This window comes from Bufo gargarizans, chromosome 2, assembly GCF_014858855.1.
Source record: "Bufo gargarizans isolate SCDJY-AF-19 chromosome 2, ASM1485885v1, whole genome shotgun sequence".
NCBI lineage: Eukaryota > Metazoa > Chordata > Amphibia > Anura > Bufonidae > Bufo > Bufo gargarizans.
The window spans coordinates 59,566,456-59,592,410 of record NC_058081.1 but is presented as its reverse complement, the minus strand read 5'-3'; the positions used below and the strand labels follow the sequence as shown (position 1 = coordinate 59,592,410).

The 25,955-nt window shown below is 46.3% G+C and overlaps 2 protein-coding genes across 5 annotated transcripts in view; one reads left to right on the top strand and one right to left on the bottom strand.

Moving 5' to 3' along the window:
• The window catches only part of CHMP7 (charged multivesicular body protein 7), a 36,107-nt gene extending 14,606 nt beyond the window's left edge, over positions 1–21,501 (bottom strand). For 2 of the 4 annotated variants that reach the window (XM_044279005.1, XM_044279008.1), the window contains exons 1-2: positions 7,342–7,423; positions 3,884–4,159 (exon numbers count right to left, since the gene is read on the bottom strand). In XM_044279005.1, the coding sequence (XP_044134940.1) occupies positions 3,884–4,134 (251 nt within the window). In that variant the 5' untranslated portion in view covers positions 4,135–4,159; positions 7,342–7,423. Of the gene's footprint in view, positions 1–3,883; positions 4,160–7,318; positions 7,424–21,482 lie in introns of those variants that run through there. The other 2 variants (XM_044279007.1, XM_044279006.1) reach the window with 2 other exon arrangements.
• On the top strand, positions 7,549–20,202 carry GINS4 (GINS complex subunit 4). The gene is made up of 8 exons (XM_044279009.1): positions 7,549–7,638; positions 8,978–9,092; positions 14,644–14,730; positions 14,815–14,928; positions 17,155–17,252; positions 17,453–17,541; positions 17,615–17,705; positions 19,655–20,202. Exons 2-8 carry the CDS (start codon positions 9,000–9,002, stop codon positions 19,749–19,751), a joined length of 669 nt encoding a protein of 222 aa, XP_044134944.1. The 5' UTR covers positions 7,549–7,638; positions 8,978–8,999; the 3' UTR covers positions 19,752–20,202.
• Positions 21,502–25,955: the final 4,454 nt, after the last annotated feature.

The following is a 25,955-nucleotide window of genomic DNA, read 5'->3' as shown; positions in this document are numbered from 1 at the left end:
CTGCGGCTGCGGGAGAGGCTGGAGGAGACGACCGAAAAAAAACGGGACAGAGGGGAGGACTTAAAATCCAGCTTGTAGCCCTCTGCAATGACCTCCCTCACCCACGCATCTGAGACGTGAGCCAGCCAAACATGCCGAAACACATGAAGCCCGCCGCCCACCCGAACGGAGGGCGCCGGGAGCCGCCCGTCATGCAGCGGAGCTCTTAGGGTTAAAGGACTTGGAGCCCTGTTGACGGGAATGCCAGGAAGGCCACGGCTTAAAGGAAGGCTTGCGCTTCTGGCCTGCAGCCGACTTATTGGGTGCTCACTTGGGTCTGGAAAAATCTCTGAAAGGGACGAAAAAAAGGCTTCTGCTTTTTTTTACTTATTAGACCGCCCCTGTTCTGTGGTAAATGGTTGCTCTTACCACCTGCAGCATCCGAAATGATCTCATCCAGGCGCTTACCAAAAAGTCTGCCGCCGGTAAAGGGGAGGGCCGTCAGGGTCCGCTTTTGAAGCATTATCTGCTGCCCAGCATGAGAACCATAGGGTACGGGGAATAGCCACCAACAGGGCTGAGGAGCGAGCCATAAACCTGGCCGCGTCCAAAGATGCTTCACAAATATATGCACTGGCATGCGAGAGCTGCAGGGCCATATCTGCAAGTTCCCCCGAGGGGACTCCCGAGTCGAGACCCTGACGTAAATTACTTGCCCAATCTTCCACAGCCTTGCTCACCCATGTAGAGGCAAACGCCGGCTGCAGCGCTGTGCCCACTGCTTCAAAGGCAGATTTTACAAACGCTTCCAGCTTCTTATCTTTGATATCAGAAAAAGAAGCCCCATCCGCCATTGGAAAGGTAGTATGTTTAGCCAAGCGGGAAACCGGCGGGTCAACTATAGGTGGAGCCGACCATTTCTTAGTCAAATCCTCCGGAAAAGGATATTTAAGCGTTTTGGCAACATGAAATGTCTATCAGGGAAATTCCACTCCTTGGAGAGAGAGAGGAATCAAACTTCTGGTGACTGGGGAAACACTTGTGTGAATGACGGGACTTCCTAAAGGAAACACCCGCGCTGGCAGATGACGGAGCTGGATCCTCGACCTGCAATGTCTCAATAACTGCCGTAATTAAATTGTCCACCATGGAGGATAGTTTGGGCAACTGACCCTCCGGTGAGACAACATCCTTATCTGACCCTTTCTCCTCGGAACATGCCTCTTCAACTGAGGACACGTCGGAGTGAGACTCTCTAGTAGGAGGAGGAGAGGCCGAGGAAAGGGGAGACACAGACACCCTTTTGGGGGGGAAGTTCTGGCCCATTTTGTGGGCACGAGCTCCATGATCCCCAGAGTCGGACAGGTCAGAGGACTGCCTTGCCGACAAACGCCCCAATATATCCACAATAGCTTTGTTGGTATTGGAGACATCCTGTACCACCCTCGACAGGGAACACACCCATTCCGGTTCTTCCGTAGGTTGGGCAGCAGGAAGCAATGGGTCCAGAGCCGAGCCACTTGATGGCGGCGCAGCACACGCAAAGCAGAGTGAGTCTGACTGAGGGAATGGAAATTTTGTGCGACATGATGCGCAGGCAAAATGACGCACCAAAGGGATCGCCTGCTTCGGGACCTGGGTTCAGACATAATGACACCCCTGTCACCCCAATGAGGCAAATGGGAAGGTTAGGCCCTGTAAGAAGGGACAAACAACACTTACCCAGCCTGTGTCCCTCCAAACGCCAGTCAGACCCTCATTTCCCACCAGGAGCCTTAAAAATCCAGTAGTGGCCAGAGCCCACTGTCCCACTGCTCTGCCGCTGACATGGGTCGAACACAAAGCCCTGCCCCCAAAATGCTGCCGGCTCAAGCACCTGTCCATCCTCTCAGGCCACTCCACCACGCTCGCCGGAACCACGCCGGCATCCCCGGCCGTCTCAGATACTGGCCAGGGACAATAAGCCATGGGAAAAACCCTGCATGAATAGCCGCACAGAAGCCGGGGCCTCCATTAACAACGGCCCCGGCTGCCGCAGAACTAATGCGCCGACCTACAAGCGGCGCTGAGGGAAGTAAACTCTGCCCCCTCCTCTCCCGGTGCGCTCCAGAGAATGCCGTCTGCCCGGGAAGCCGCAGCAGACGCGCGACGTGTACAAAGAAGGCAGCCACTCCCTTGCTGCAGCAGCGTCCCAGGTAAATTAACCCTATAAAGGAGATTGCTGCCCAAGTCCACACGTGGGGAGGAGGGGATACTGGCTGGGGTACTGTAGGGGGTCCCGGAGGGGGGCACTGGAGGTGGTACTGAAGGGGTTACTGGAGGGAGGGTGGAGGGGAGCACGGCTTCTACTCACCTGTCCAAAATCTTCTGCCCCCCCGGCTCCAGCCGGATGACCACCTTCGGTGTGCGGCCCCTTGGTGAGGGACGCTACACCGGAAACAGAGGGGACTTTCGCTGGGGTGGCCGTGGTGATGCGATTGCTGGCGGGAGACAGAGGTTTTTACGGAGAGCGGGAACGAGCAGGGGATTTGGGTGACCCCCTGGTCTCCTGGTTGGGAGTGCAGGCGGTTTTAGAGACTGCCTGAAGAGACAAAATTAGTAACTAGCAGACCTGCAACGCAGGTAGGTCTGCCTCCTACAGACACTAAGGTAAAAACTGATTTAGCTTGGTCCCTGTAGGAAGGGTATAGCTGAAGAGGGAGGAGCTTAACCTTTGTGCTTAGTGTCCGCCTCCTAGCGGCAACAGCTATACCCATGGTCAAAGCCTGTGTCCCCCAATGAGACGGATGAGAAATGTTTATTTTTTTTATTATAGATATTATATATAATGCCATAGTTATAGAAAATATTCTGCTGCTAATGCTACACTAATTTTGTAAATATGAGATTATTGGCAAATACATTTTGTACAAAATTATTGTACAAAATATATATATTTATATTTTCTATGTAAAATTGGGAAAGGGGGCGATTTAATCTTTTAATATGTTAGTGTTTAGAGATCTATTAAGATGAATAGGACTGTCCCTGCTGCCCTGTGCTTTGTGCACACAGCAGCAGGGAGATTAAAGGGTAACTGTCAGATTATTATTTATTTGCTAGTTTATTAGCGCTAGGCCTGTATACCTGAGATAGTCTGTCAATGATTGTCAAAAGATCTGTCATTACCTTATAACAGCAGCTTTCATTAATGTCCGCTGTCCCTTTCCACTGCTCCCTTAATAGACACTTGCTATGGCTCATCTGTCTCTGGCTAAGAAGACAGAAGGACGGAGGGGCGTACAGTGTTCATTTTAGGACATGGTCAGATATTATTGTCAAGTAGGCAGTAGTTGAGCCTAGTATAGTAAAATAGCAGATCCCGGTATAGGATCGATCCAGGTACAAAAATATCGATTGGGTATCGAAAGTTTGATACCCGGTGCAACTCTAGTAACTCAGTGCCTGCACAGTGGATCTGCTGAGCTCGGAAAGCAGCGCTCATCTGATCCACTAGCCTTGTCAATCAAAGGTGAGGGGGAGTACAAGAGCACAGCAGCATAGTATAGTGGTGCTCCAAGAGCTACAGCCATCCTCTTGGTGCTCCAAATAGGTCATTAGCACAAATATAAAGTTAGATATCGCTAGAACTATTCACCCTACAGAAGAAAATAATGGTTTTATTCAGCATGATCAACCCTAGCAGGCAACATGCCTGGTTTAAAAGGATCGATCATGCTGAAAGATGTTTTAAGCTCTTTAAGCTGTTTTAATGTAATTTGCAGTATTTCTAGCCTAAAACTACCTTTTTCATCATTTTGCTTCCATGCGTTTGCTTTCTTGGTGCTGCTGCTAAACTGTACAGTTGGAGAGAATCAGCCTCCATCCCCCTTTGACAGCTGACTCTTCATCAGCCAGTCCTCACCTTAGCATTTCCTGGACGACTGTTCCCAGACCTAAAGGAGAAATGCCCTTGCGGGTAAAGTCTTTTTGTAGCTGGCACAACGAAATTGTGAGTAGCCCTTGAGCCTTAGCGTGCATTATAATCAGAGGTGTCCAGAAAGCCATTTTACTGTCCCAATCTGCACTGTCCACATCACGAGACTGCTTGAAGGCAGAGAACAAGAAGGACATCCGTTCATCGTCATCCCAGTCCGAGGGAAAAGCCGGGGCCATGGTGTCTCTACATCAATGGGTAGACCTGAAATACAGATGAAATATTACTGCTACTTCGGATCTATGTGGCAGGTAGTTTACGCCATGCTAGCTACTAGATAGATAGATAGGGCCGGCATCAGCACTCGGGATACCCAGGCAAGTGCCGGGGACCACTGCACAGTGGCGTGCAAAGGGAAGGCAGTCCGCAGCGGTTGCCAACTCTCAGGGGGGTGCCAGGCCGGCTGCTATGAGCGCTTCCATCAATACAGAAAAAAGCACTCATTGCTGGAGCGCAGGGGAGATGGTGGTTCTTTTCATTCACTAACCGCCACTGGGTGGGTCATTATACTGTGTGGGAGACCACTGGAGGGTCAATATACTGTGTACGGCTTCATTATACTGTATGGGGGAATGCTGTGGGTAATTATACTGTGCGTGAGCCACAGGGGGACATGTAAATGTAAAATATGTTTTTTGGGTTTTTTTTATTAGCGGGAGGGGAGGATACACCCTGGGTGCCGAATACCCTAGGCACGCCACTGCGTCTAGTCACTGCAAAATTCAAAAAAGTGAGTAGCTGCGCACCCCATCCCACACGCAACAGAAACTGTCCGGCAGCCACCTGGGTGAACTATCGGCGTCCCGGGGTACTTTATACCATCAGCGCAGTCTGCACATACAGTCTATATGTTACACACTACTGGCTGCGCACAGTGCAGCGATCGCGATGCTAGAACCTGTCGTGGCTTCATTACACGTCACACCGCGGCTCTCAGCCAATAATAGATGGCGGCTCTTTGATCTGTAATGAAGCCACAGGCAGTGATGGCCAGTTCGCAGTGTTCGCCGACGAACACATGCGATCTGACATCTTTATTCCCAAGTCCGGCGATGCAGAGGTAAGTCCTTACCTGTGCCTGCGCCGCTATGAAACACATGCGGTCACCAGGAGCAGGCAGTTCCGAGAACAGCTCGATGAAGGCCCCCGGCAGCTGTTCTCGGAACTGCCTGCTCCCGGTGACCGCATGTGTTTCAGAGCGGCTCGCGGCGCAGGCACAGGTAAGGACTTACCTCTGCATCGCCGGACTTGGGAATAAAGATGGCAGATTGCATGTGTTCGTCGGCGAACACTGCGAACTGGCCACAGGTGCTAGCGTGGAGTGTGAGCAGCCATTCAGAGGAGGCTGGCGGCACATCAGCATGGGGTGTGGGGCAAAGTGGCCCCAGCTCCGCTACCCTCTTCCAGTCTGCAGTATATAACAAGTAAGATATTATGATTTTAGGAAAAGAGAGGGAGGGGCGGCCCCCCATATGTTCTTACAGTCACTAGCCCAAGTCTGTGTTCGAGGGATGTTCCTAATTAGCCTCATTAAATCTAAGGTTCATATCTGCAATTTGCTTTAACATGGGAGCAGAACAAGGAAAAAAAAGAATTGCTGACAGCCTGGCCCAAAAAGAACCCGTACAGTACTAGATGGACCCATTAACTCAAAAGAGCCCTATTTGGTGTAATTTTGGTATCATCATATCATATGGCGTTTCAAATGAAAGCCATATGGGAAAGAGAGTGCGCAATGGCAAATTTCATGTTTTTTGGCCACATACCACACAAAAAATGTAATAAAAAAACAATCAAAAAGGTGTATGTCTGTAAAAATGACCTGTGGTTAGGTAAAAAAAAAAAAAAGTAGGCGCTCTGCAACATCGATAATACATGCAGTTTCACTGCCGGGTGCACAACGGGGCCCACCGAGACTTCAGTTCTGACTAGTACCTCGGAACTGAAGCCGAGTTCAGTTTTAAGTTTTAAAGTTGTTTTCCACTTTAAAAATCAATTACCGAAGCTATTCAACGAAGTAAAGGGCGACTTCACAAATAACTGACCGGCTCATCAGAGCCCATACATTCTAATACTGTACGGAGAAGGATCTCCGTATAGTATTATTGCTGCAGGCTGTCCAGGCATGCTGGGAGTCATAGTTTTGCAACAGCTGGAGGGCCATCCCTGATATAAACGATGTAAGTGCTATCACAATTTACAGAAGAGGCGGCCTACGCTTATGGTAGTCGTAGGTAGGCGTCACCTGTTTAGTGGTCACAACATATTTACACAAGCGGCTTCTTTACAGGAAAGTCAGATCAGTAAACCCGCTGACTGGCTTTCCTGGAAAGGTTTTCTCTAATGCGGCTACAAGAGATGCCACTTGTGTAAACATATTGGATGCTGACTATGAGCAGCCGTTATGCAAATAGTTAAACCTCAAAACGGCTCATTTTTATTAATGATGTCATTATTCTTTATTGGTGTCTGTTCACATTATGTTACTGAAAACCATTTGGGTTTTCCATGTATTCTTGTGCTGTCTTGCATATTCTCTATAGGTGCAGTCCACGGTTCCATGCCAGATTTTCCAAGGTGCAGTTCTCCATGCATGGCTTGCTTTTCTGTATTTAAAGGGAGTCTGTCACCTACTCTGAGCGCTGCAGACCGCGTTATAGAACGTTTGCCCCCCCCCCCCCCCCCCATTATAATAGTACCGCTCTTGAGTCTGTACCACGTAGAGATCACTTTATAAAGTTATGCAGATTTACTGTCGCAAGTGCCCAGGGGCGGAGTTATGGCTGCAAGTGCCCAGATAACCGCTCCCCTTGCAGTTCGCTGGAGATCTCGTATCTGTGCACTGCTCACAGTGCGCATGCGCAGGCCTGGCACTCATGTGAGATCTATAACACGATCGGTGCAGTCTAAAAGGCCCACAGTAGGTGACAGACTCCCTTTAAACCCATTTGATCTTTCATGTATTATGCCCGAAACCGCTCGGCGCTATGTTTTTAACTTGTTTACATCCTGAGATGAAATCAAAGCATTTTACGCTTCCCAGGAGCAGACTACACTTCAGACAAGGCGTTTATCCTGGGACCCAGCCCCGTGTTCGCGCCCCGCACCGCCTATGGAGGGGGAGTGGATTCTATCCCACGTCCTCTGTATTTTACGCCCATATCATGATAAATCCTATAAATGATGATGAGACAGAGGATCCCCAATAATTATACCTCTAGATGACAATAACCAGTAGAAGTGAAAGTGGAAGCAAAGTAAACACAGACTGTGTCCTATCTCATACACAGTTCAGCAGTGTCAGTCAGGCAGCACACACTGTAACAGAAACGCAGCACTGAACATAATAAAATAGGAAGTAACCTGGAGAACAAAGCACAACTCACGGCACTCAGCTGTCAGACGAGATTTGACCCTCCACGGGCACCGTCCAGTAAATCCATAGAGAGGGAAGCTAGATAGAGCGTCACCGTGCGGATGTTTTGTGTGCCTGCGCGTCTCTTGCACGCCACTTGCTGGCCATTACTCGGTATTGCATCTTAACTAATCATACGAAGCGCCGGGATTTCTACCAATGGAAGAGCTGCTCCTGAGCAGGAGCCCCCGCCCACTTAGCGACGTCATGCGGCAAGTTGGCGGGAAAAAGCGGAGTTACTGAGCTGCGGATCTGTGTGACAGTGCCGGTAAGTGCCTGGTCCCGGTGTGTAATGTCTAGCAGGTGTACATATGCAGCGGGCCACATATAAGCAGGCCGGGACTGGTGTTGCTTTCCCCCTCCAAGCAAAATAATTACTGGCTTTGTTAACAGGAATAGAAGGGGGCGTGGCTTGACACGATGGTGATATGATTTGACACCATTGGTTTGAGTCTGGCCGCGTTATTTATAAACTGTTCTCCTCTAATTTTTAAAATGTAGCATGATGTGTGAACAGGTGTCATGACTGAGCTCTTATGGAGGAGCAAACAATCGGGAAGCCCAGAAGATCCCTCCCTTCCACCTGTTTTACTGTGGCCCCTGGGCTGTGCGGCCCTATGCCATTGCCCAGTTTGTCATACTGGTTTGTACTGTACTAATAGAGGGTGATGGTTCCTGGTAAAGGCAACCTTCTCCGCCTGTCAGAAGTGGGGATTAGTGATCATCCTCTCGCCTTTTTTCCGTAAAAAAGATGTCATAGACCAAGTATGCTCTGATGAATGGGGAGGGATTGATAACGGGCACCGCAGTCCATGTTATCCCTCCTCTCGGGTCCTGTACAGTTATAGTCTGTGTCCTCCCTGCGGTCCCCCTCTCCTCCTCCACGCCGGGCGACATAAGGGGTGGGTGCTTTATCCTGGTATAACCCGGGCTGTCCTGCTTGGGGGACGTGTCGCCACTAAGACTTCGGCCAGTGAATGGCTGCAGCAGTGCACACGACCAGAGATGGGATGTCATGTTCTGAACCTAGGCGCTGGAGCCGTCTCATTTATTTCCTGGCCATCCCTAAAATTGTATTTGGTGGTTAGACAACCCCTTTAAGACTTTTCCTAGCTGTGGGAATCGGTCGGTGGTTTGCTGATGATTGATGCAGGTTGGAATACCCCTTTAAAAAGGGTTCACCAGGAATACAGATTTTTTTTTTTTAGCAAGTTCCTGCAGCCTGCCTCCGTAAAAAGAAGATTCATTGTTACCACCGCTCTGGTCCTCCGCCATATCCCGGTCCCAGCACTGTCTGCATCCAGCAATCCATGGGCCTGGTCACTTGCTCGTCTGTTATGGCCAGATACAGCATGCAGAGGAGCATACAACCTTGGCCATGTAGCGGTGCAAGAAAACAAGCCTGGGACCGAAACATGGAGGACCGGAGTGGCGGGGAGCAGGTGAGTAGGACTCTTCTGTCCACAGGGGTAGGCTGCGGGTACTTGCTGAAGAATCAGTATTCACGGAGAACCACTTTAAGCCAATGTCTTAGTAGCCCACACTACTAGAATGGTGGACTATGTCTGGCTCCTCATGTCTGACTACATTATTTTTCATGTCCACAGGTGACAGGCGGTGCTGCACATCATGGAAGACGAGCTGGGACTGTCAGACCAGGGCTCGGATGCTGGCAGTGAAGAGGTCCTGACGCCTGCAGAGCTCATCAGCAAGCTGGAGGAGGTGAGCGTGCAGGGAGACCCCTGAAGATGAGGGTTAGGAAGCCAGACAGATGCTCGCCAACCTATCTTGTGGATTGTTTTTTTAGTATGTCCATGCATCTTAGGGCTGATGGCACTGGGGGGGGGGGGCGCGCGTAAGCTGATGGCACGGGGGGTGGAGCTGATGGCACTGGGGGGGTTGCACTTTTTGATGGCATTGGGGTGACTGTGTTTTTTATTTTTTTATTGTTAGAGTGCTAGATTAAGAGTTGGATAAATCGGTAGAATACTTCATTACAAAAATAATCGAAAGCTGCAGCACTAATGCATCTGTGTGCATGAAGGAATTCAGCCCCCGTGTAAACATACATGACGTGGACTGCGTATTAGGACACCAACACATTACACCTACAGTATAAATCCATAGGCATTCATATGGAGTTGGTTCTCCTCCCTTTGCTCTTCTGAGAAGACTTTCTACAATATTTTGGAGGGTGTCTGTGGGAGTTTTTGCCCATTCATCCAGAAGAACATTAGTGAGGTCAGACAGTGAAGTTGGAGGAGAAGGCCTAGTTCATCCTAAAGTGTATGTGTGGCCGGTCAAGTTCTTCTTTACCAATGTATACTGAAGAAAATACAAGAGCTTGCACTGAAAATTAATTTACTAACTCCAGGATAACTGGGTCTACCTACAGGAGAGGACACCTCAGAGATGACTCCACTAAGGTCCAAGACTAGGTGTACAATCCTCGCAGTCCTACCTGGATAGCTTTATCTTGATGTTCCTGATTGCAATTATGTGGTGTCCAAGATCTTGATACAAGGATGCCACGTATCTCTTGCTGCTTTCTGTATTCCAGATGGTGCTTTAAACAACAGGTCCCTTTAATTGTATGGAGGCCCCGCTGGCAGCTCATCTCCCAGATTGCAGTCTTGGCTGCTTTGAGTGACGTCACTGCAGCTACAAGTAGTGGAGCAGAAAAAAAACTAGAGGCAAAGTGTCCTCTTTCATCAAGGATGGGTAGCCTGCCCTCCTCTTTGATTTAAAGAGCACTTTCCTGGGACCAATACTGTTCCCAAGCCACACTGGAAGCTCGTGAGTAGCAGAAAAGTTCCATCAGCGTCTGTTCTCATATAACTAACTGTTCTCCACCTTCCTAACTTTCTCTGATACAAATACTTTACGTTATTTTGGACACCATAGCATTGCCGCTCGGACAATTGCAAGGCTGGGAGCGGCAGTGCTACAGAAAGGACTGCGGGCGTTGTATACTTGCCTCTGTGGAGACATCTTTGAGGCTGTTCTTGCCTATAGATGGGGTCAGTTTTTCTGCAGTTTCTTTTTTAGTGCAAGCGCTTGTGTTTTCTTCATTACACATTTACATTGACTATCAGTACCTAGAAGAGACGTACATCTACATAACAGCCGCACAACATTAAACATAGGTGGCAGTGCCAGTATGTGGGATTCTTCCACCCCAGGCTCCCCTAACCGTGCCTTTATAGACCTTGCTGTGTGCACGCAGTCATGCTGGGACAGAAAAGGGCCTTCCCCAAACTGTTCCCACAACAATTGGGAAACAACAATTGTCCAAAATGTCTTGTTATGCTGAAGCATTAAGACTTCCCTTCACTGGAACTGAGGGGCCGCGGCCGACCCCCTGAAAAACATCCCCGTATCATTATCCCTCTTCTAGCAAACCTTACAGCTGGCACAGTGCAGTCAGGCAGGTAACGTTCTCCACCCAGACTCGTCCATCAGACCGGCAGATAGAGAACTGTGATCCATTACTCCACAGAAGACATGGTAACGTGCTTTACACCCCTCCATCTGACGCTTGGTGATGTAAGGTTTGTATGCGGCTGATCAGCCTTGGAAACCCATGTCATGAAGCTGCCGGCACAGCACAGGTTTTCTGCTGATGTTCATATCGGAGGAGGTTTGGACTCTGCAGTTATGGAGTCAGCAGAGCGAGGGTGACTTTTATGCTCCTCAGCACTCGGTGACCGCGCTCTGTAGCTTTATGTGGTCTCCACTCACAGCTGATGGTGGGAGACATGTCCTGAAGTGACTTGTGGCAGCAATGACATCCTATTACAGGACCAGGCTGGAGTTCACCAAGCTCTTTACTATGACCAATAAATGTCTGCAAAGGCGACTGCATGACAAGGTGCTGGATTTTATACACCTGTGGTAATGGCGCAGGCGCACAGCATGAAATATCTGAATTGGTGATTACAAGGCGTGTCCCAATACTCTTCTCCTTCTAGTGTATGCGTTTCCATGGTTACAGACGGATGTGTAGTCTGCCAAGTCATTTCTTGCGAACTACTGTCTGTATACATGTACATGGGAAGTATATACGTATAACATTTTGTTCAGTCCCTTTCATTGCTGACAAATACATGAGCGACTCGCTGCTCTTACAGTAAATAATGAAGAACAAATCTCTCCCACATGTACCTGGTCCCCTCTTTTTATAAATATATAGATCATTAGACCAATTCCTTGCACTGGTTTGTGATACACCCATACAGTAGTGAGGTTGCCCGTTTGCCATCTTTTTTCTCCAAATGTATAATCCATTCATTCCAGTTGTCATCTACGATCCTGGCACCATGTGTTATACACATGTTGCTTCACCATAAAAAACAAACAAAAAAGTATTCACAAATGGGAATTTGGTATCTGATATTACTGTAGGGGAAAGCTTGGGATCTAGTGATCACCAGTCAGTATGGTTTACTATAACTACAGTGACTGAGTCACACCACACAAAAACAAAAGTTTTAGATTTTAGAAAAACTGACTTTTCTAAAATTAGATTAGTGGTATACGAGTCCCTATCAGATTGGAACAGTTTCAATGGAGAAATGGGACTACTTAAAAGTGGCACTATTGAAGGCAACAGAAAATTGCATTAGGCTTTTCAGTAAAAGCAAAAAAAAGGAAGAGACCACGTGGTACTCAGCAGAAGTGGCCAAAATCATTAAAAACTAAAAGATAGCATTTAGTAACAATAAAAAAAAAAGATGACAGGCAAATTTATAAGATAAGGCAGAGGCCAAACAAGTTATGAGCTTCTTAAGCACAGGCAGAAGAGAAATGAGCTCAGTCAGTGAAAAAAGGCGATAAGGCATTCTTCAGATACATAAATGAAAAAAGGAAACTAAAACAAGGAATTACCAAATTAAAAACAAAAGAAGGAAGGTATATGGAAGAAGATAAAGAACTAGCTGACTGCCTCAGTGAATACTTCTGTTCAGTTTTTATGAAGGAAAAGGACCTCAGTTAGGGAGCAAGACTAATAAATCTTTTGATGCATGTGTCTTTACAGAGGAAGAGGTTCTAAGTCGGCTGTCTAAAATTAATACAATAAGTCACGGGGGCCTGATGGGATACACTCAAAGCTATTAAAAGAGCTCAGCGGTGAACTAGCAAAACCATTAACAGATTTAATAACCAATCACTGGTAACAGGAGTTGTCCCAAAAGATTGGAAATTAGCAAATGTTGTGCCCATTCGCAAGAAAGGTAGTAGGGAGGAATCTGGCAACTATAGGCCAGTAAGCCTGACATCAGTAGTGGGGAAATTAATGGAAACCATACTTAAAGGGACACGGTCAGGCCTTCTGAGCATAATTAGCTCTTTATATGCCCCCCTAGGTCTTATAATAAGTTCCCAATTCATATAAGTATTATCCCTGTGCGCATTATAAAACGTTAAAAATTAATCTTTATAATCACCAGTCCTTTCTGCCCAAGGGGCGTTCTTTGTGCCGCATTTGTGCCCAGCATCGCCCCAACTGCCAGATCCTTAGACACTCCCATCTCATTAGTATTCACTTCGCTGGGCGGTATTTTCCAGGCCCCGACATTCGGAGATCCTGCGCATGCGCCCGACACCCTCGCTCGCCGGGATCACATTGCGCCAAGTGAATACTAATGAGATGGGCGTGTCTAAGGATCCGGCAGTTGGGATGCGGCTGGGCATAAATGCGGCACAAAGAATGCCCCTTGAGCAGAAAGGACAGGTGATTATAAAGATTATTTTTAACGTTTTACAATGCGCACAGGGATAATACTTATATGAATTGGGAACTTATTATAAGACCTAGGGGGACATATAAAGAGCTAATTATGCTCAGAAGGCCTGACCGTGTCCCTTTAAGGAGAGGATTGTGGAACATCTAAAATCCCATGGATTGAAAGATGAAAAACAGCATGGGTTTACTTCAGGGAGATCATGTCAAACTAATCTTATTGATTATTTTTTTTTTTTTTATTTTTTTTTTTTTTTTTATTGGGTGACTAAAATAATAGACGGTGGAGGTGCAGTAGACATCACTTATCTGGACTTCAGTAAGGCTTTTGATACTGTCCCACATAGAAGGCTTATCAATAAAGTGCAGTCTTTGGGCTTGGACTCCCATATTGTTGAATGGATTAGGCAGCGGCTGAGGGACAGACAACAGAGGGTTGTAGTCAATGGAGTTTATTCAGACCATGGTCTTGTTACCAGTGGGGTACCTCAGGGATCTGTTCTGGGACCCATATTGTTTAAAGGGTTTCTACCATCAGAATTTGTGTTATGTAGCTGACTGACATTAGCGATGTTCTACATAACAGTGTTTTTTACATTTGTCCCTGCTGCCGTTACGCTAAAATACACACTTTTACAATATGCTAATGAGTCTCTAGGTGCTATGTGGGCGGACTAACCATGTATCCCGCCCAGGTCCTCCGTTCTGCCCGCCCCGCAAAATGCGGAACGAAATTGCGGACGTGTGAATGGGGCCTTACTATTTGGTGGGTAGCACTGAGCTTAAAAGTGTCCCCACACCTCCGGCATGGGGCTCTGCTGCTGCACGCTGGGTGGTGTAGTTTCTGCGGCATTCGAAGTATGCCCGGAGAGTATTGTGCATCGATCCAATTCTGTTTTGGCTTTGTTTACATCAGCGTTCAGACTTTCTGTTCTCCTACTCCGTTATAGGGGCAGGAAAAACGGAAAGGACTGATTCGGCACATACTCTACGGACCCCATAGACCGTAATGGGGTCCGTTAGGTTTCCACCCAGAGGAAGATTTTGGAAGCGGAGGTAAAAGTAGTGCATGCACTACTTTTGTCTCCGCTCCAAAATCATCTTCTGAGCGTAAACCTAACAGACCCCATTATAGTCTATGGGGTCCGTAGGCTCCATTCAGCTCAGTTATGTGCCGAATCCGTCCTTTCTGTTTTTCCTGCCCCTAAAATGGAGTAAGAGAACGAAAAGGGTGGGAGGGGGGGGGGGGGGGGGGGGAGTAGTATCTGAATGCTGGTAACCTCTTATTCATTAGACCAGGAGTCCTGAGCAGGGGTTTCCTCCTCACTGTGGCTTGAATGAATTGGCGGTCAAGCCCCTTTTTGGGCTGCTCCATTCCCTGTCCCACCCTTATGTCTCAATATGATTGTTTCTGCAGCATGTACATGAGTTTCTGGAAGCTCTAGTCAGATACAATTTCTGCAACTTACTGGTCCCATGGTAATATTCCTTTTAGTAAGTCTAAGCACTGTCCTTTTCCTCCCACCGCAGGCCTGGCTCAATGAGAAGTTTGCTCCCGAGCTCCTTGAGAGTAAATCTGAGATTGTGGAGTGTGTGATGGAGCAGCTGAATCACATGGTAAGCCGGCTGGACCCTTGTTACTACCGCTTACCCACATTACTGCTTTGTCATCGTACTTAAAGTACCTGTTTATCTTCCCAGGAACAAAATTTGCATCGAGCTCGACAGGGTGACCTGAAGATAAGTTTCCATCACATGGAGATAGAGAGGATCAGGTTCATGCTCAGCAGCTACTTGCGCAGTCGCTTGCACAAGGTAAGCGGTTTGGTATAGACAGAGAAATGACACTCCAGGCAACAGCTAAGTAGAGGCGCCATCTCATCCGTGTCTCACCTATGTGGTTCCCGTGTATGGGGAGATCCACAAATGTCTTACAGCCTGCCTGTGCGCTCATGTCCTGGCCAGCAGTTTTCCGTTGTTCTGCTGCAAATGCTGGCTGTTGGCCGAAAAAAAAAAAAGGTTCCATCCAGCTTTTTTTTGTCGTCCAGCCGTAACCCGGCATTTATGCCAGAAAGTATCTGGATCACTGCCGGACCTCATTACAGTGAATTGGGGAAACCGGCAACACCGGATCTCCATGTGTTTGTTTTTTTTATTTTTTTCGTTTTTTTTGCCAACATGGACACACTGGCAGATTTCCTTGGATAACTAATTACCAACTATTCCAGCAGCTTGAATCCTGGCGATCCTATGATCATTAGGGTTGGGAAAGCTACGTCGAAAGTGCCATTAATTCCATGGTGCTGTACATCTAACAGGGGTTACACAAATGTAGAAATACAATAAACTATTAGGGTCCATTCACACGTCCGCAAAGTGGGTCCCATTCATTTTTAATTGGGCCGCAAAAGATGTGGAAAGCACACAGTGTGCTTTCCGCATCCGCACTTCCGTTCTGCGGCCCTGCAAAAAAATAGAACGCGTCCTATTCTTGTCTGCAGACACGGACATGAAAAGGCATTTCTATTATAGCCCCGGCCATGTGTAGTACGCAAAATGTGGAACGCACATGGCCAGTGTCCGTGTTTCGCGGATCCGCAAGTTACGGACCGCAAAACAGTTGCGGACATGTGAATGGACCCTTAACAGACTGATACAGAGGGGGAGAGGACCCTGCCCATGAGAGCTTACAATCTACATGGAGAGGGAAAGAACACAGTAGGTGAATGGTATAGGCGGCTCTTGTGGCAGCATGCTTATTCTAGGTGGTAGGCGTTCCTGAAAAGATGGGGTTTTCAGGTTTCTTTTGAAGGTTTGGATGTTGGGGGATGTGCTGGGGCAGCGAGTTCGAGTAGGGGAGAGGCACGTGAGAAATCTTGTAGTTTTTTTTTGTGAGAAAAATACATATGGGGATGTATCGAGAAAGCGGGCAGAACTATAAGGAGGAGACTGGTTGTGGACGACCTTATATGTAGTTTTTATTGTATTTTGAACTGAATTTGCTGGACAATGGGGAGGCAGAGGTGAAACGAGGGGATTAACCAGGCAGTAGAGCTCGGAATAGATTGTAGGGGAGTGAGGCTGCTAGATGGTAGGCTACAGAGGAGAATGTTACAGTAGTCCAGGTGGGAGATGATGAGGGCATGCACTAGCATTTTAGTTGAATCAGGGGTGAAGGAGCAAATATGAGAGATGTTCTTGAGTTGAAAGCAGCAGGTGGAGGTGAGGGTTTATGTGTTGTCTCGAAGGACAGGGTAGAATCCAATGTTACCTCCAGACAGCGGACCTGTGAGACTGGAGAAAACGTTGCGCTATTAACTAATGCACAGGTCAGGTAGGGGGGGGGGGGGGGGCTGAGTGACATGAGGGAAAGATGATGAATTCAGTTTTCTCCCTGCTAAGTTTTAAGTGGGAGGAGGAAAATGAAGATATTGCTGACAGACAAGCTGGGCTTCTGGATAGCAGGGACGTCACATCTGGGCCAGAGAGGTAGATGTGAGTTTCGTCAGCATAAAGGTGGTATTGGAAACCATGGGACTCTATGAGCTGTCCCAGGCCAAATGTATAAATGGAGAAAAGTAGGCGACTCATAAGGGAGCCTTGAGGGACACCAACAGAGAGAGGGTGTGATAAGGAGGTGGTGTATGGATGAAAAATGCTGAAGGTTCTGTTGGTGAGGCACAAGGAGATCCAGGAGAGGGCCAGGTCTCTGATGCCGAGGAATGAGAGGGTTTGCAACAGGAGAGCGTGATCAACCGTGTCAAAGGCCTCTAAACCAGCTATCCAATGTGTTTTGGATAAAAGGTCACTTCTGAAAAACCATCACAAGATTGTCCAGTGTGAACACACTTATACTGTTTGTAGTCGTAAAACAATTTAGAAACCGTTCTGACTGAGATGCAGACACCAGCAGCTGAGAAGGACATTATGGATTTTTTTTGTCCCAACAGTGTAGGGAATTAGCAGTATTCTAGTATTTCTTTCATGCTTTTGTATTTTTCCTATTTATGTTTTTTTGTTTTTTTTCCCCTGTCTTGTTAGATTGAGAAGTTTTTTCCACATGTCCTGGAGAAGGAGAAGTCTAGAGAGGAAGGTGAGCCACCACACCTGTCTCCAGAGGAGTTTGCCTTTGCCAAGGAGTGAGTGTTGCCGATTCCTCATGTTCTTACAGTGATGCATTACCACTTTACAGTAACCTAGATTTCATGCAATTCAACTTTCAGTGGACCTTTTTGAAATCGATCAGCATGGGCTTCTGGAGAAATATATCAGACTGGCTGTGACTGATTCACTGCAAATTTCTATGAACAAACAAGAATCCGCTTTCTTCTCGTTGCAGGTATATGACAAGCACAGAGACTTTACTTAAGAGTGTGGCCCTCCGTCACATGCCCCCAAATCTGCAGACAGTGGACCTGCTGAAATGTGGTAGGTAGTGTCATCAGTATTTATAGAGACATGAGATGACTTCTATACACTGAGTAACATGAACTTCTTGTAGTCCCCAAACCGAACCTGGACTCGTTTGTGTTCCTGAAGGTGAAACAGGCCCAGGAGAGCATCCTAGTGGAACCAGAGACCGATGAGCAGAGGTGAGGAAGAAGTAGGATGTTTTTAATTGCATGTGAAATTTGTATCTGCAGAAATTTGATCCCAAAACCTACATCTTTGAAGGGGTTGTCCAGGATGTTGACATTGATGGCTTCTCCTTAGAATAGGCCATCAGTATCTGATCAGTGGGGGTTCAGCAGCCAGCACCTCCGCTAGTCAGTTGTTACCTTTTACCTATGAAGTTACTAGCTTGATCCATTACACAATGGACAGAGCTATGTAGTTCTAGTACAGACTTCCATAAATCGCTGATCAGCAGGGGTGTGGGGCGTCAAACCCCTGCCGATCTGATTTTGATGGCCTATCTTAAGGATAGGCCATCAAAACCCTGGACAACCTCTTTAAGAATTTTAAAGGTGTTTTCATAACTTATCAAGTAGTGGCATACCATGCTGCCACTTTATCATTGTGGGGGTCTGGCCTCTGGAACCCGCACTGATCCAATGAAATAAAGGGCCACAGTTTTATCTCTCTACGGTGGTGCTTCTGATCACTTGGATATACTGCGAACTGCAGCTGGTCCCATTCACTTGAAAGGTGGCCATGATGCGGTTTTGTCCTCTGTGGGATGCTGGCAGGCTGCTGTGTAAGGATAAGCCCATTTTTGATTGTTCAAGAGGTTATCTGGGTAAAGATAATGATGGACCTATCCTAAGGATAGGTAATCATTATCATATCGGCAAAGGTCTGAGTCCTGCGGTGAGCGGCAACTAGGCCATGTGACTGATGTATGGTGACGTCACATGGCCTAGGAAAAGGCCGCAGCACTCACGGACCGCCGGGCCTTTTTAAGAGCTGATTGGCAGGGGTCCTGAGAGTTGGGTCCCCATCGATCTGATATTGATGACCTGACCAGAGGATAGGTCATCAATAGTAATTACTGGATGAGCCCTTTAACTATGTAGAGCCTTTGGTTTTTCTGTAATTGACCACGACACGTTATTTGTGGTGGCACGACAGCTGTAAAGCCCACCAAACCTCAACCTTTAATCCTCAGTTTAAATTTTCAGTGGAAAAATGGCTGTGAATGTATATACATGTACTTGATAATTTCTTTAGCTCTAACACTAGACCAATCGGACATTGACATGTCGGGCTGATTTTAAATTGTGAAGGTCTAATTCTTTAGCCAATGGTGATGGGATTATTTTTTTAATTGGATATATTTTTATTGAGTTTTATCAAACAAACAAAATGCAAGGGACGCCATTTTAAAGGGTGACTAAACTTTCAACATTATTTTTTTTTTGATGTGTCATAGCAACAGGGGATCCGAGTGCTGACACTCCTACCGATCACTAGAGCGAGGAGAGAGAAGGACTTGCATAGTGTTCTCTCTATCCTCGCTGCCTGTCTCTATTCAGTCTCCTCCAGCGAGGAGTGTGCGCCACGCGACTCTTCGCTTGTTCTAGAGATGGTGGGCATCTCAGCAGTTAGACCCCCCCCCCCCCCTCACTGATCTGAACCATTGTGCCGCTATGACATATGAAATTAAAAGTTTTTTTTAAAAGCCCAATAATGCATCTTAGGGCTCATGCACACGAACATATGCACTTTGTGCTCAGCAAAAAATACGGATGACATCCGTGTGCATTCCATGTTTTGCAGAACAGAACAGCTGGCCCCTGATAGGACATGTTCTATTATTTTTTCCCATTGAAATGAATGGTTCTGCAAAATGAACGGGCACGGAAAGAAAATACGTTCATTTCATGTGCATGAGCCCTTAAATTATGTTAAAAAATACAACTGTATACTTCAGTGATTACCCTCATTCCTAGTGTTTACTACATCACAGCTTTCCTCCATTGATATCATTTTTCTCTCCACCATGTTGCTGTGTGATATCATTAACACTACCAATAGCTGATCATGTCAATGGGAAAAATTATCTACAATAATGCCTCTAAAAACTTTTATCTTTCAACAGTGAATACACCATAGACATGGAGGTCGGCTCTCAGCACCTTATCCGATATCGCACAATATCCCCCCTCGTGGCCTCAGGCGCTGTGAATCTCATCTGACCAGTCCTCAATCAAGCAGCGTGATGCCGATGAAGTCTTCAATAAGAACAAACTTTGCATAAGTGTGACCAGTAGGGGGCAGGTGTGGTATACCGAATGGTGCTACCATCAGTGGAATGCAGAGCTTTCCATGTGCTTCGTTTCACAGATACATCGTACCCCGTGTGCTATATTTCTACTATTTGCATTTGTTGCACCTGGGACAGTCTTTTTCAATGTACATGGCACTACGACCGTTCTACTTAAAGCTGGAATATGGGGGGCATTGCATCGATTTAATGGCGACTTTACAGACTGGTCCTAAATGGTACAGTACAGCTGTAATCCCAGTGTGCTGGGCCATGGCTTGTGGAATGAAACTGTGCTAAAGGTTGGATGAAGTCACCTGATATAGAACTGATATTATGACCGATTATCTAGTCTGGATGACTGAATTTGTATAAAAGGTGAAGAAATAAAATATATTTTTTACATTTTGTGCATGTGTTGGTCACGTGGTTTGATTCCCCTTGAAGCCAAAGATTGATTTACTGTCATTCCCCTCGTCTGTGACAACGTGCTGGGTCGTCCAGTCAGAGAGTGACATGTAAGGCTATTTTCACACTTGGGTCTACGTTTTCCGGTATTGAGATCCAACATAGGATCTCAATACCAGAGAAAAACTCTTCCGTTTTGTCCCCATTCATTGTCAATGAGGCCAAAATGGAACGGAACTGAGTGCACCAGAATGCATTCCGTTTGGTTGCATTCCCATACCAGAGAGCAAATCGCAGCATGCTGTGGTTTTCTTTCCGTCATGGGATGCGGAACAAAACGGAATGCATTCTGGTGCACTCCGTTCTGTTCAGTTCCGTTTTGCCCCACAATGCAAGTCAATGGGGACGGATCCGTTTTCTCAGACACAATAGAAAACTGATCCGTTCCCCATTGACTTTCAGTGGTGCTCGTGACTGATCAGTCATTGCTATGTTAAAGATAATATAAATGGATCCAGTTGTAACAGATGCAGACTGTTGAATTATCAGTAACGGAAGCGTTTTTGTTAAGCCCTGCCAGATCAGGCAAAAACGCTAGTGTGAAAGTAGCCTTAGGAGATCTCTGGGAATGATGGAGTGACTGCAGTGTATATGCCAGATATGAATGTAAGGGCGTTCCCTCCCAGGAAAACCCTTGGATACAGTGCTCATTGGCTGCTCCAATCCCCACTGCACAAGTCTTTGCTTCTGCATTTGGATTGTATGCCCTGGAGATGCATCATGTCAGTGGTCTGTACATGGGTTACGTGAGAGGAACACGTCTCCCCTGCCAACATGAGCATCAGAAGTATTAACTGAATAAATGTAGTGAAAAGGAAAAAGTGAACAAATATATCTAAAAAGACAAAAAAAAAAAAAATGCTTCTCTCCTAACCTATACGTACCTGTATTGGACAACCCCGTATTGCTCATACTATAATATGATCAAATAATGCAGAATATATCTTGCCCAGAGCATACAAAAAATACCCTAAGTTCAGTCTGGAGAGTCAGTCTCCATCCAGGACAGGAAACTGGAACTTTTGTGGAGAGCTCTTAAGGAGGGGCTCTGCCCCTATACCACCAGTTCCTGTTTCCTGTCCTATTATGGATAGGATGTTTTTTTTTTTTTTGTGGAGAGCTAGATTTAGGCTGCAGGAGCCCCTGAGACACATCTTGATAGGGGTTACCTGAGACACATCTTGATAGGGGTTACCTGGTGCGGCGTAAGTCTCCACTAGGAGCCGCCTGCAAAGTTTGAGGCCTTTCCTTCTGGGTCCTGGATGCTTTATCGGGCCGGTGTTCCTGGGCAGTCCCAGTAATACCACGGGGTGATGCTGACACGCCAGATCCTCCTGGCGGTATTTAGGAGGACCGGGGCCTTTCTCTGCCTGCCCCCCTGCCTGGGTAGCTTACAGAGGTGGAGGGGCAGGGTTAGAGTTTGTCCTGCGTGCGAACCGGAAGTTGCACGGCGCAACATCCGGTATTTGGAACACACGTGGAAAGAGCATTCCGGAAGAAGGGGAGGGACATCTACTGAGGCCACATGGGAGCACCGGCAGGGACCCGACTTAGGGTATTTAAAACCCTTCAGCACGTGGTCAGAAGGAGCCCAGCCAGCCTACAAGCATCGGTGGATCCCTTATGGAAGATGCTCTATCCCTGTCTACTATCATGGAGGATGAGAGTAGTCAGCATGCTGATGTCCAGGAGGTTAATAAACAAAATGTCCAGCTCACCATGTATCCTTTATCCTCCGTGCATGGAATGAAGCAGGTAAGTTCTCAAGATATAAACAGCAGAAAAAAGTTCCAGCACTATTGAAGATTCTGTTGCTTTGTCTTTATTTTCGGTAACAAATTACATCAGGTGGACACCATCTCACATCCCTGCACATTGACGCGTTTCGAACTATTCCGTTCTTAGTCTTAACTGTATGCACTCCCTGACCCTCGGGTAATGGATCTATTTAAACCTGAGGGTCAGGCAGTGCACACAGTTACGGCTAAGAATGGTATAGTTCGAAACGCGTCAATGGGCGCGGGGGGGGGGGGTGAGATGGTGTCCACATGATGTAATTTGTTACCGAAAATAAAGACAAAGCAACAGAATCTTCAATAGTGCTGGAACCTTTTTTCTGCTGTTGATGTCCAGGAGGGTCATGACGCCAGACCGGCACTCCTGGTGGGGTAAGGGGGTCAACTTTTATTTTCCTCTGTCAGGTTCTAATAGGGGCTTGTTCTCTTATTTTATTTTTAGAATATCAGAGGGCCCTAGGAAAGCTACCACAAAGACCAGAGGGAAAGAGTGTGCTGTATGCAAGTAAAAACTCGCCCCTTCCTGGTCTAGGTTATTATCTCAGCATTGTGTGAACAAGGTGGTAGAAGAGGAATCCCCATCTCTGCTTAAGAGCATTAAGGATATTGTCAAATCTGAAGTTTCTGATTCAATGACATTTTTTGGGAAGTGCCTCCCTTCCCCTCAGCCTCGGAAAACAGGGTCACTCTAGCATGGTATCTGATTCAGATTCTTCAGACGAGAATGAGCAAGGAGAAATCCTAGAAGTTTCAAACTCTTCTTCGGATGAAGAAACCACAGGTAGACCTTTATTTTCCGCTAAGGATATGGAATCTCTGCTGAAGGCTATTAGAGTCACTATGAAAGTGGATGAATCTAAAGAACAGAAATCGGTCCAAGATATAATGTTTGGTGATCTGAGGCACAAAAATCAAGAGTTTTCCCATTAAATAAAAACATAAAACTTTTAATTAAAAAAAGAATTTATTTTAAAAAAAAGCTGACAATTTATTTATTTTTTTATTCCCAAAAATGTAAAAAGAAAATACCCTTTGGATGAGGCTGAGTCGTCCTGCTGGGATAGGCCTCCAAAATTGGACGCCCCAATTGCCAAGATGTCTAAAAAATAATAATAATCTGCTTTGCCATTTGAGGATCTCGGTACTTTAAAGGATCCTATGGATAGACGAGCAGAAGTTTACCATTAAAAAAGAATGGGAAGCCTCTACCCAGGCATTTAAACCTAATATTGCCACTACCTCTACTGCGAGGTCGTTAAAGTTATGGCTACAAGAACTGGAGTCCCATATCCAGAATAAAATCTCCAGAGACCAATTACTAGGAGTGTTCCCTACCATCATTAAAGCAGTGGACTTCATCTCCGATGCTTCTGCAGATGCATTAAAATTAAATGCAAGGTCAGCAGCTCTGTCTAATTCTGCAAGAAGAGCTATTTGGCTTAAGGGTTGGTCTGGTGACACTGGTTCAAAGAATAAACTTCGCTCTATTCCGTGCCAGGGAGATTACCTCTTTGGACCGGTTTTGGATGACAAAAGGGGTTTCCTGTCTCCTGACCTCCCAAAAGACAACAGTTTTTTCGCAGAAACAAAAAAAAATTCAATAGAGACAAAAGACAGAATTTTCGACAAGAAAACAGAAGTAGGGAAGGAAAAAGGATTCCTCTATAATTCTCAGTCCACTTCAGGGCCCAAGGCTGGTCAACAATGACGGTTTCTGTCCTGTAGGGGAAAGACTTTCTCTCTCTTCTCAGGCTTGGGAAAAAATCTTGTCAAGCCCGTGGATTATTGGTATTATAAAAGACTGGTTCCGTCTAGAGTTTATTTCTCCCCACTAGAAAGATTAAAAATTACAAATCGTATTTAAAATTCTACAAGAAACCTAGCACTAAAACAAGATATTTTTTTTCCCTTCTAAAGAAAAAGGTTCTGGTTTCTGTTCCGGACTCAGAGAAGGGGAGGGGGTTTTATGCATCCCTTTTCCTTGTACCCAAGCCAGACGGATCATTCAGAATGATTATAAACCTGAGAGACTTAAAACAATTCCTAAAATTCAAAAAATTCTGAATGGAATCTGTACAGTCTGCAATAAAACAACTATTCAAAGACCATGTCATGGCCACCATAGACCTAAAAGATACCTTTTATCACATCCCAATTCATGCAGATTTCCAAAAATATCTCGGTCGAAGTTTTCATGGAAGGCCAAGTTCATAATTTGCAATACAGAGCACTTCCGTTTGGAATATCTCAGGCCCCCAGGCTCTTTACAAAGTTGATGGCAGAGGTTATGGCCCACATAAGGGAAAGAGACATTTTGGTTATTCCTTATTTGGACAATCTTCTAGTGGTTTCAGAATCCAAAATTCTTTTAACCTCTCATCTAGAAGTATTAGAAAGTTTGACAGAACTAGGATGGCAGATAAAAACTGACTCTTTCCCAAAGTTGTGTATTTCTAGGACTGATTTTAGATTCGGTGAACCTACGTTGTATCCTTCATCAGCACAAGATATCCCGATTAAGAGAAGATGTGCGGTCCCTGGTAGCCTCAAAAGATCGAACCATCAGACAGGGAAGGGCAGTATTGGGCAATTGGGCAGAATGACCTCCATGTTACCCGCGGTTAATTGGGCACTGTTTCACTCCAGAACACTTCCGTGGCAGATTCTAAAAAAGTGGCAGGGATCACTATCCCCATTGGATGCCCTGCTTCCTCTCACCCCTCAGGTGATACAATCCTTAACCTGGTGTCTGGAACCTTCAAATCTGTCTCAGGGCCTCTCTTGGGATCTACAGGAGCAGAAAACCATCACCACAGATGCCAGTCCGACCAGGTGGGGGGCCTATTGTCGGTGGGAGGTTCGACAGGGGGTATGGAGAGTCAGGACTCCCAGAATATGAGAGCGCTCAGAGCGGTTCTATTTGCCTTAGGGCTCGTTCACACGAACGTTTTTTGTGTTCCGTATACAGAACCATTAAAAAAAAAATAACGGAATGTACTCTGTATGCATTCCATTTCCGTTTTTCAGTTCCGTTCAAAGATAGAACATGTCCTATTATCGCCCGAAAATCACGTTCCGTGGCTCCATTCAAGTCAATGAGTCCGCAAAAAAAAACGGAACACATACGGAATGTACTCTGCATGTCTTCCGTATCCATTCCGTTTTTGCGGAACCATCTATTGAAAATGTTATGTCCAGCCCAATTTTTTTTATGTAATTACTGTATACTGTATATGCCGAACGGAATGGAACCGGAAACACTACTGACAAATAAAACTGAAAAGCGGATCCTGGAAAAACGGCCCGTAAAACACTGAAAAAGACATACGGTCGTGTGAACGAGCCCTTAAGAGAATTTCTACCCATAATACAAGGAAAGGGAATAAAGATCTTCTCAGACAGCGCCACGATGGTATCCTACCTGAACAGGCAAGGAGGGACCAGATCAAAAAATCTTATGTCCTTAGCCGCAGACACTTGTTCCCCGATTATTCCTTATGTTCCTTTCATCAAAGCAGTACACTTAAAGGGAACAGAAAACAAGGTGGCAGACTATCTAAGCAGAAACCTTCTAGATCAGGGAGTGGTGTTTAAACCAAGAAGTCTTCAGCCAGATAATTCAGCTCTGGGGCCATCATCAAACAGACCTCTTTGCAACCAGGCAGAACAAAAAATGCAACCTATTCTTTTCCCTAAATCCGGAAGATTCTCCGGCAGGGATAGAAGCCTTCTCCCTTCCATGGCCGAATCAACTTCTGTATGCCTTTTCTCCTCTAAGACTTCTTCCGAGAGTATTACAGAAGCTGAGGCATGAACAGACGAGGCTCATTTTGATAGCCCCCTTCTGGCCAAGGAGAACATGGTTCACCTGG

Excerpts from the sequence above, each read along its gene's own strand:
- GINS4 (XM_044279009.1), top strand. The coding sequence starts at position 9,000 with ATGGAAGACGAGCTGGGACTGTCAGACCAGGGCTCGGATGCTGGCAGT. Across the intron at positions 17,542-17,614 it reads AGTGGACCTGCTGAAATGTG|TCCCCAAACCGAACCTGGAC; the intron begins GTAGGTAGTGTC and ends AACTTCTTGTAG. Across the intron at positions 17,706-19,654 it reads CCAGAGACCGATGAGCAGAG|TGAATACACCATAGACATGG; the intron begins GTGAGGAAGAAG and ends ATCTTTCAACAG.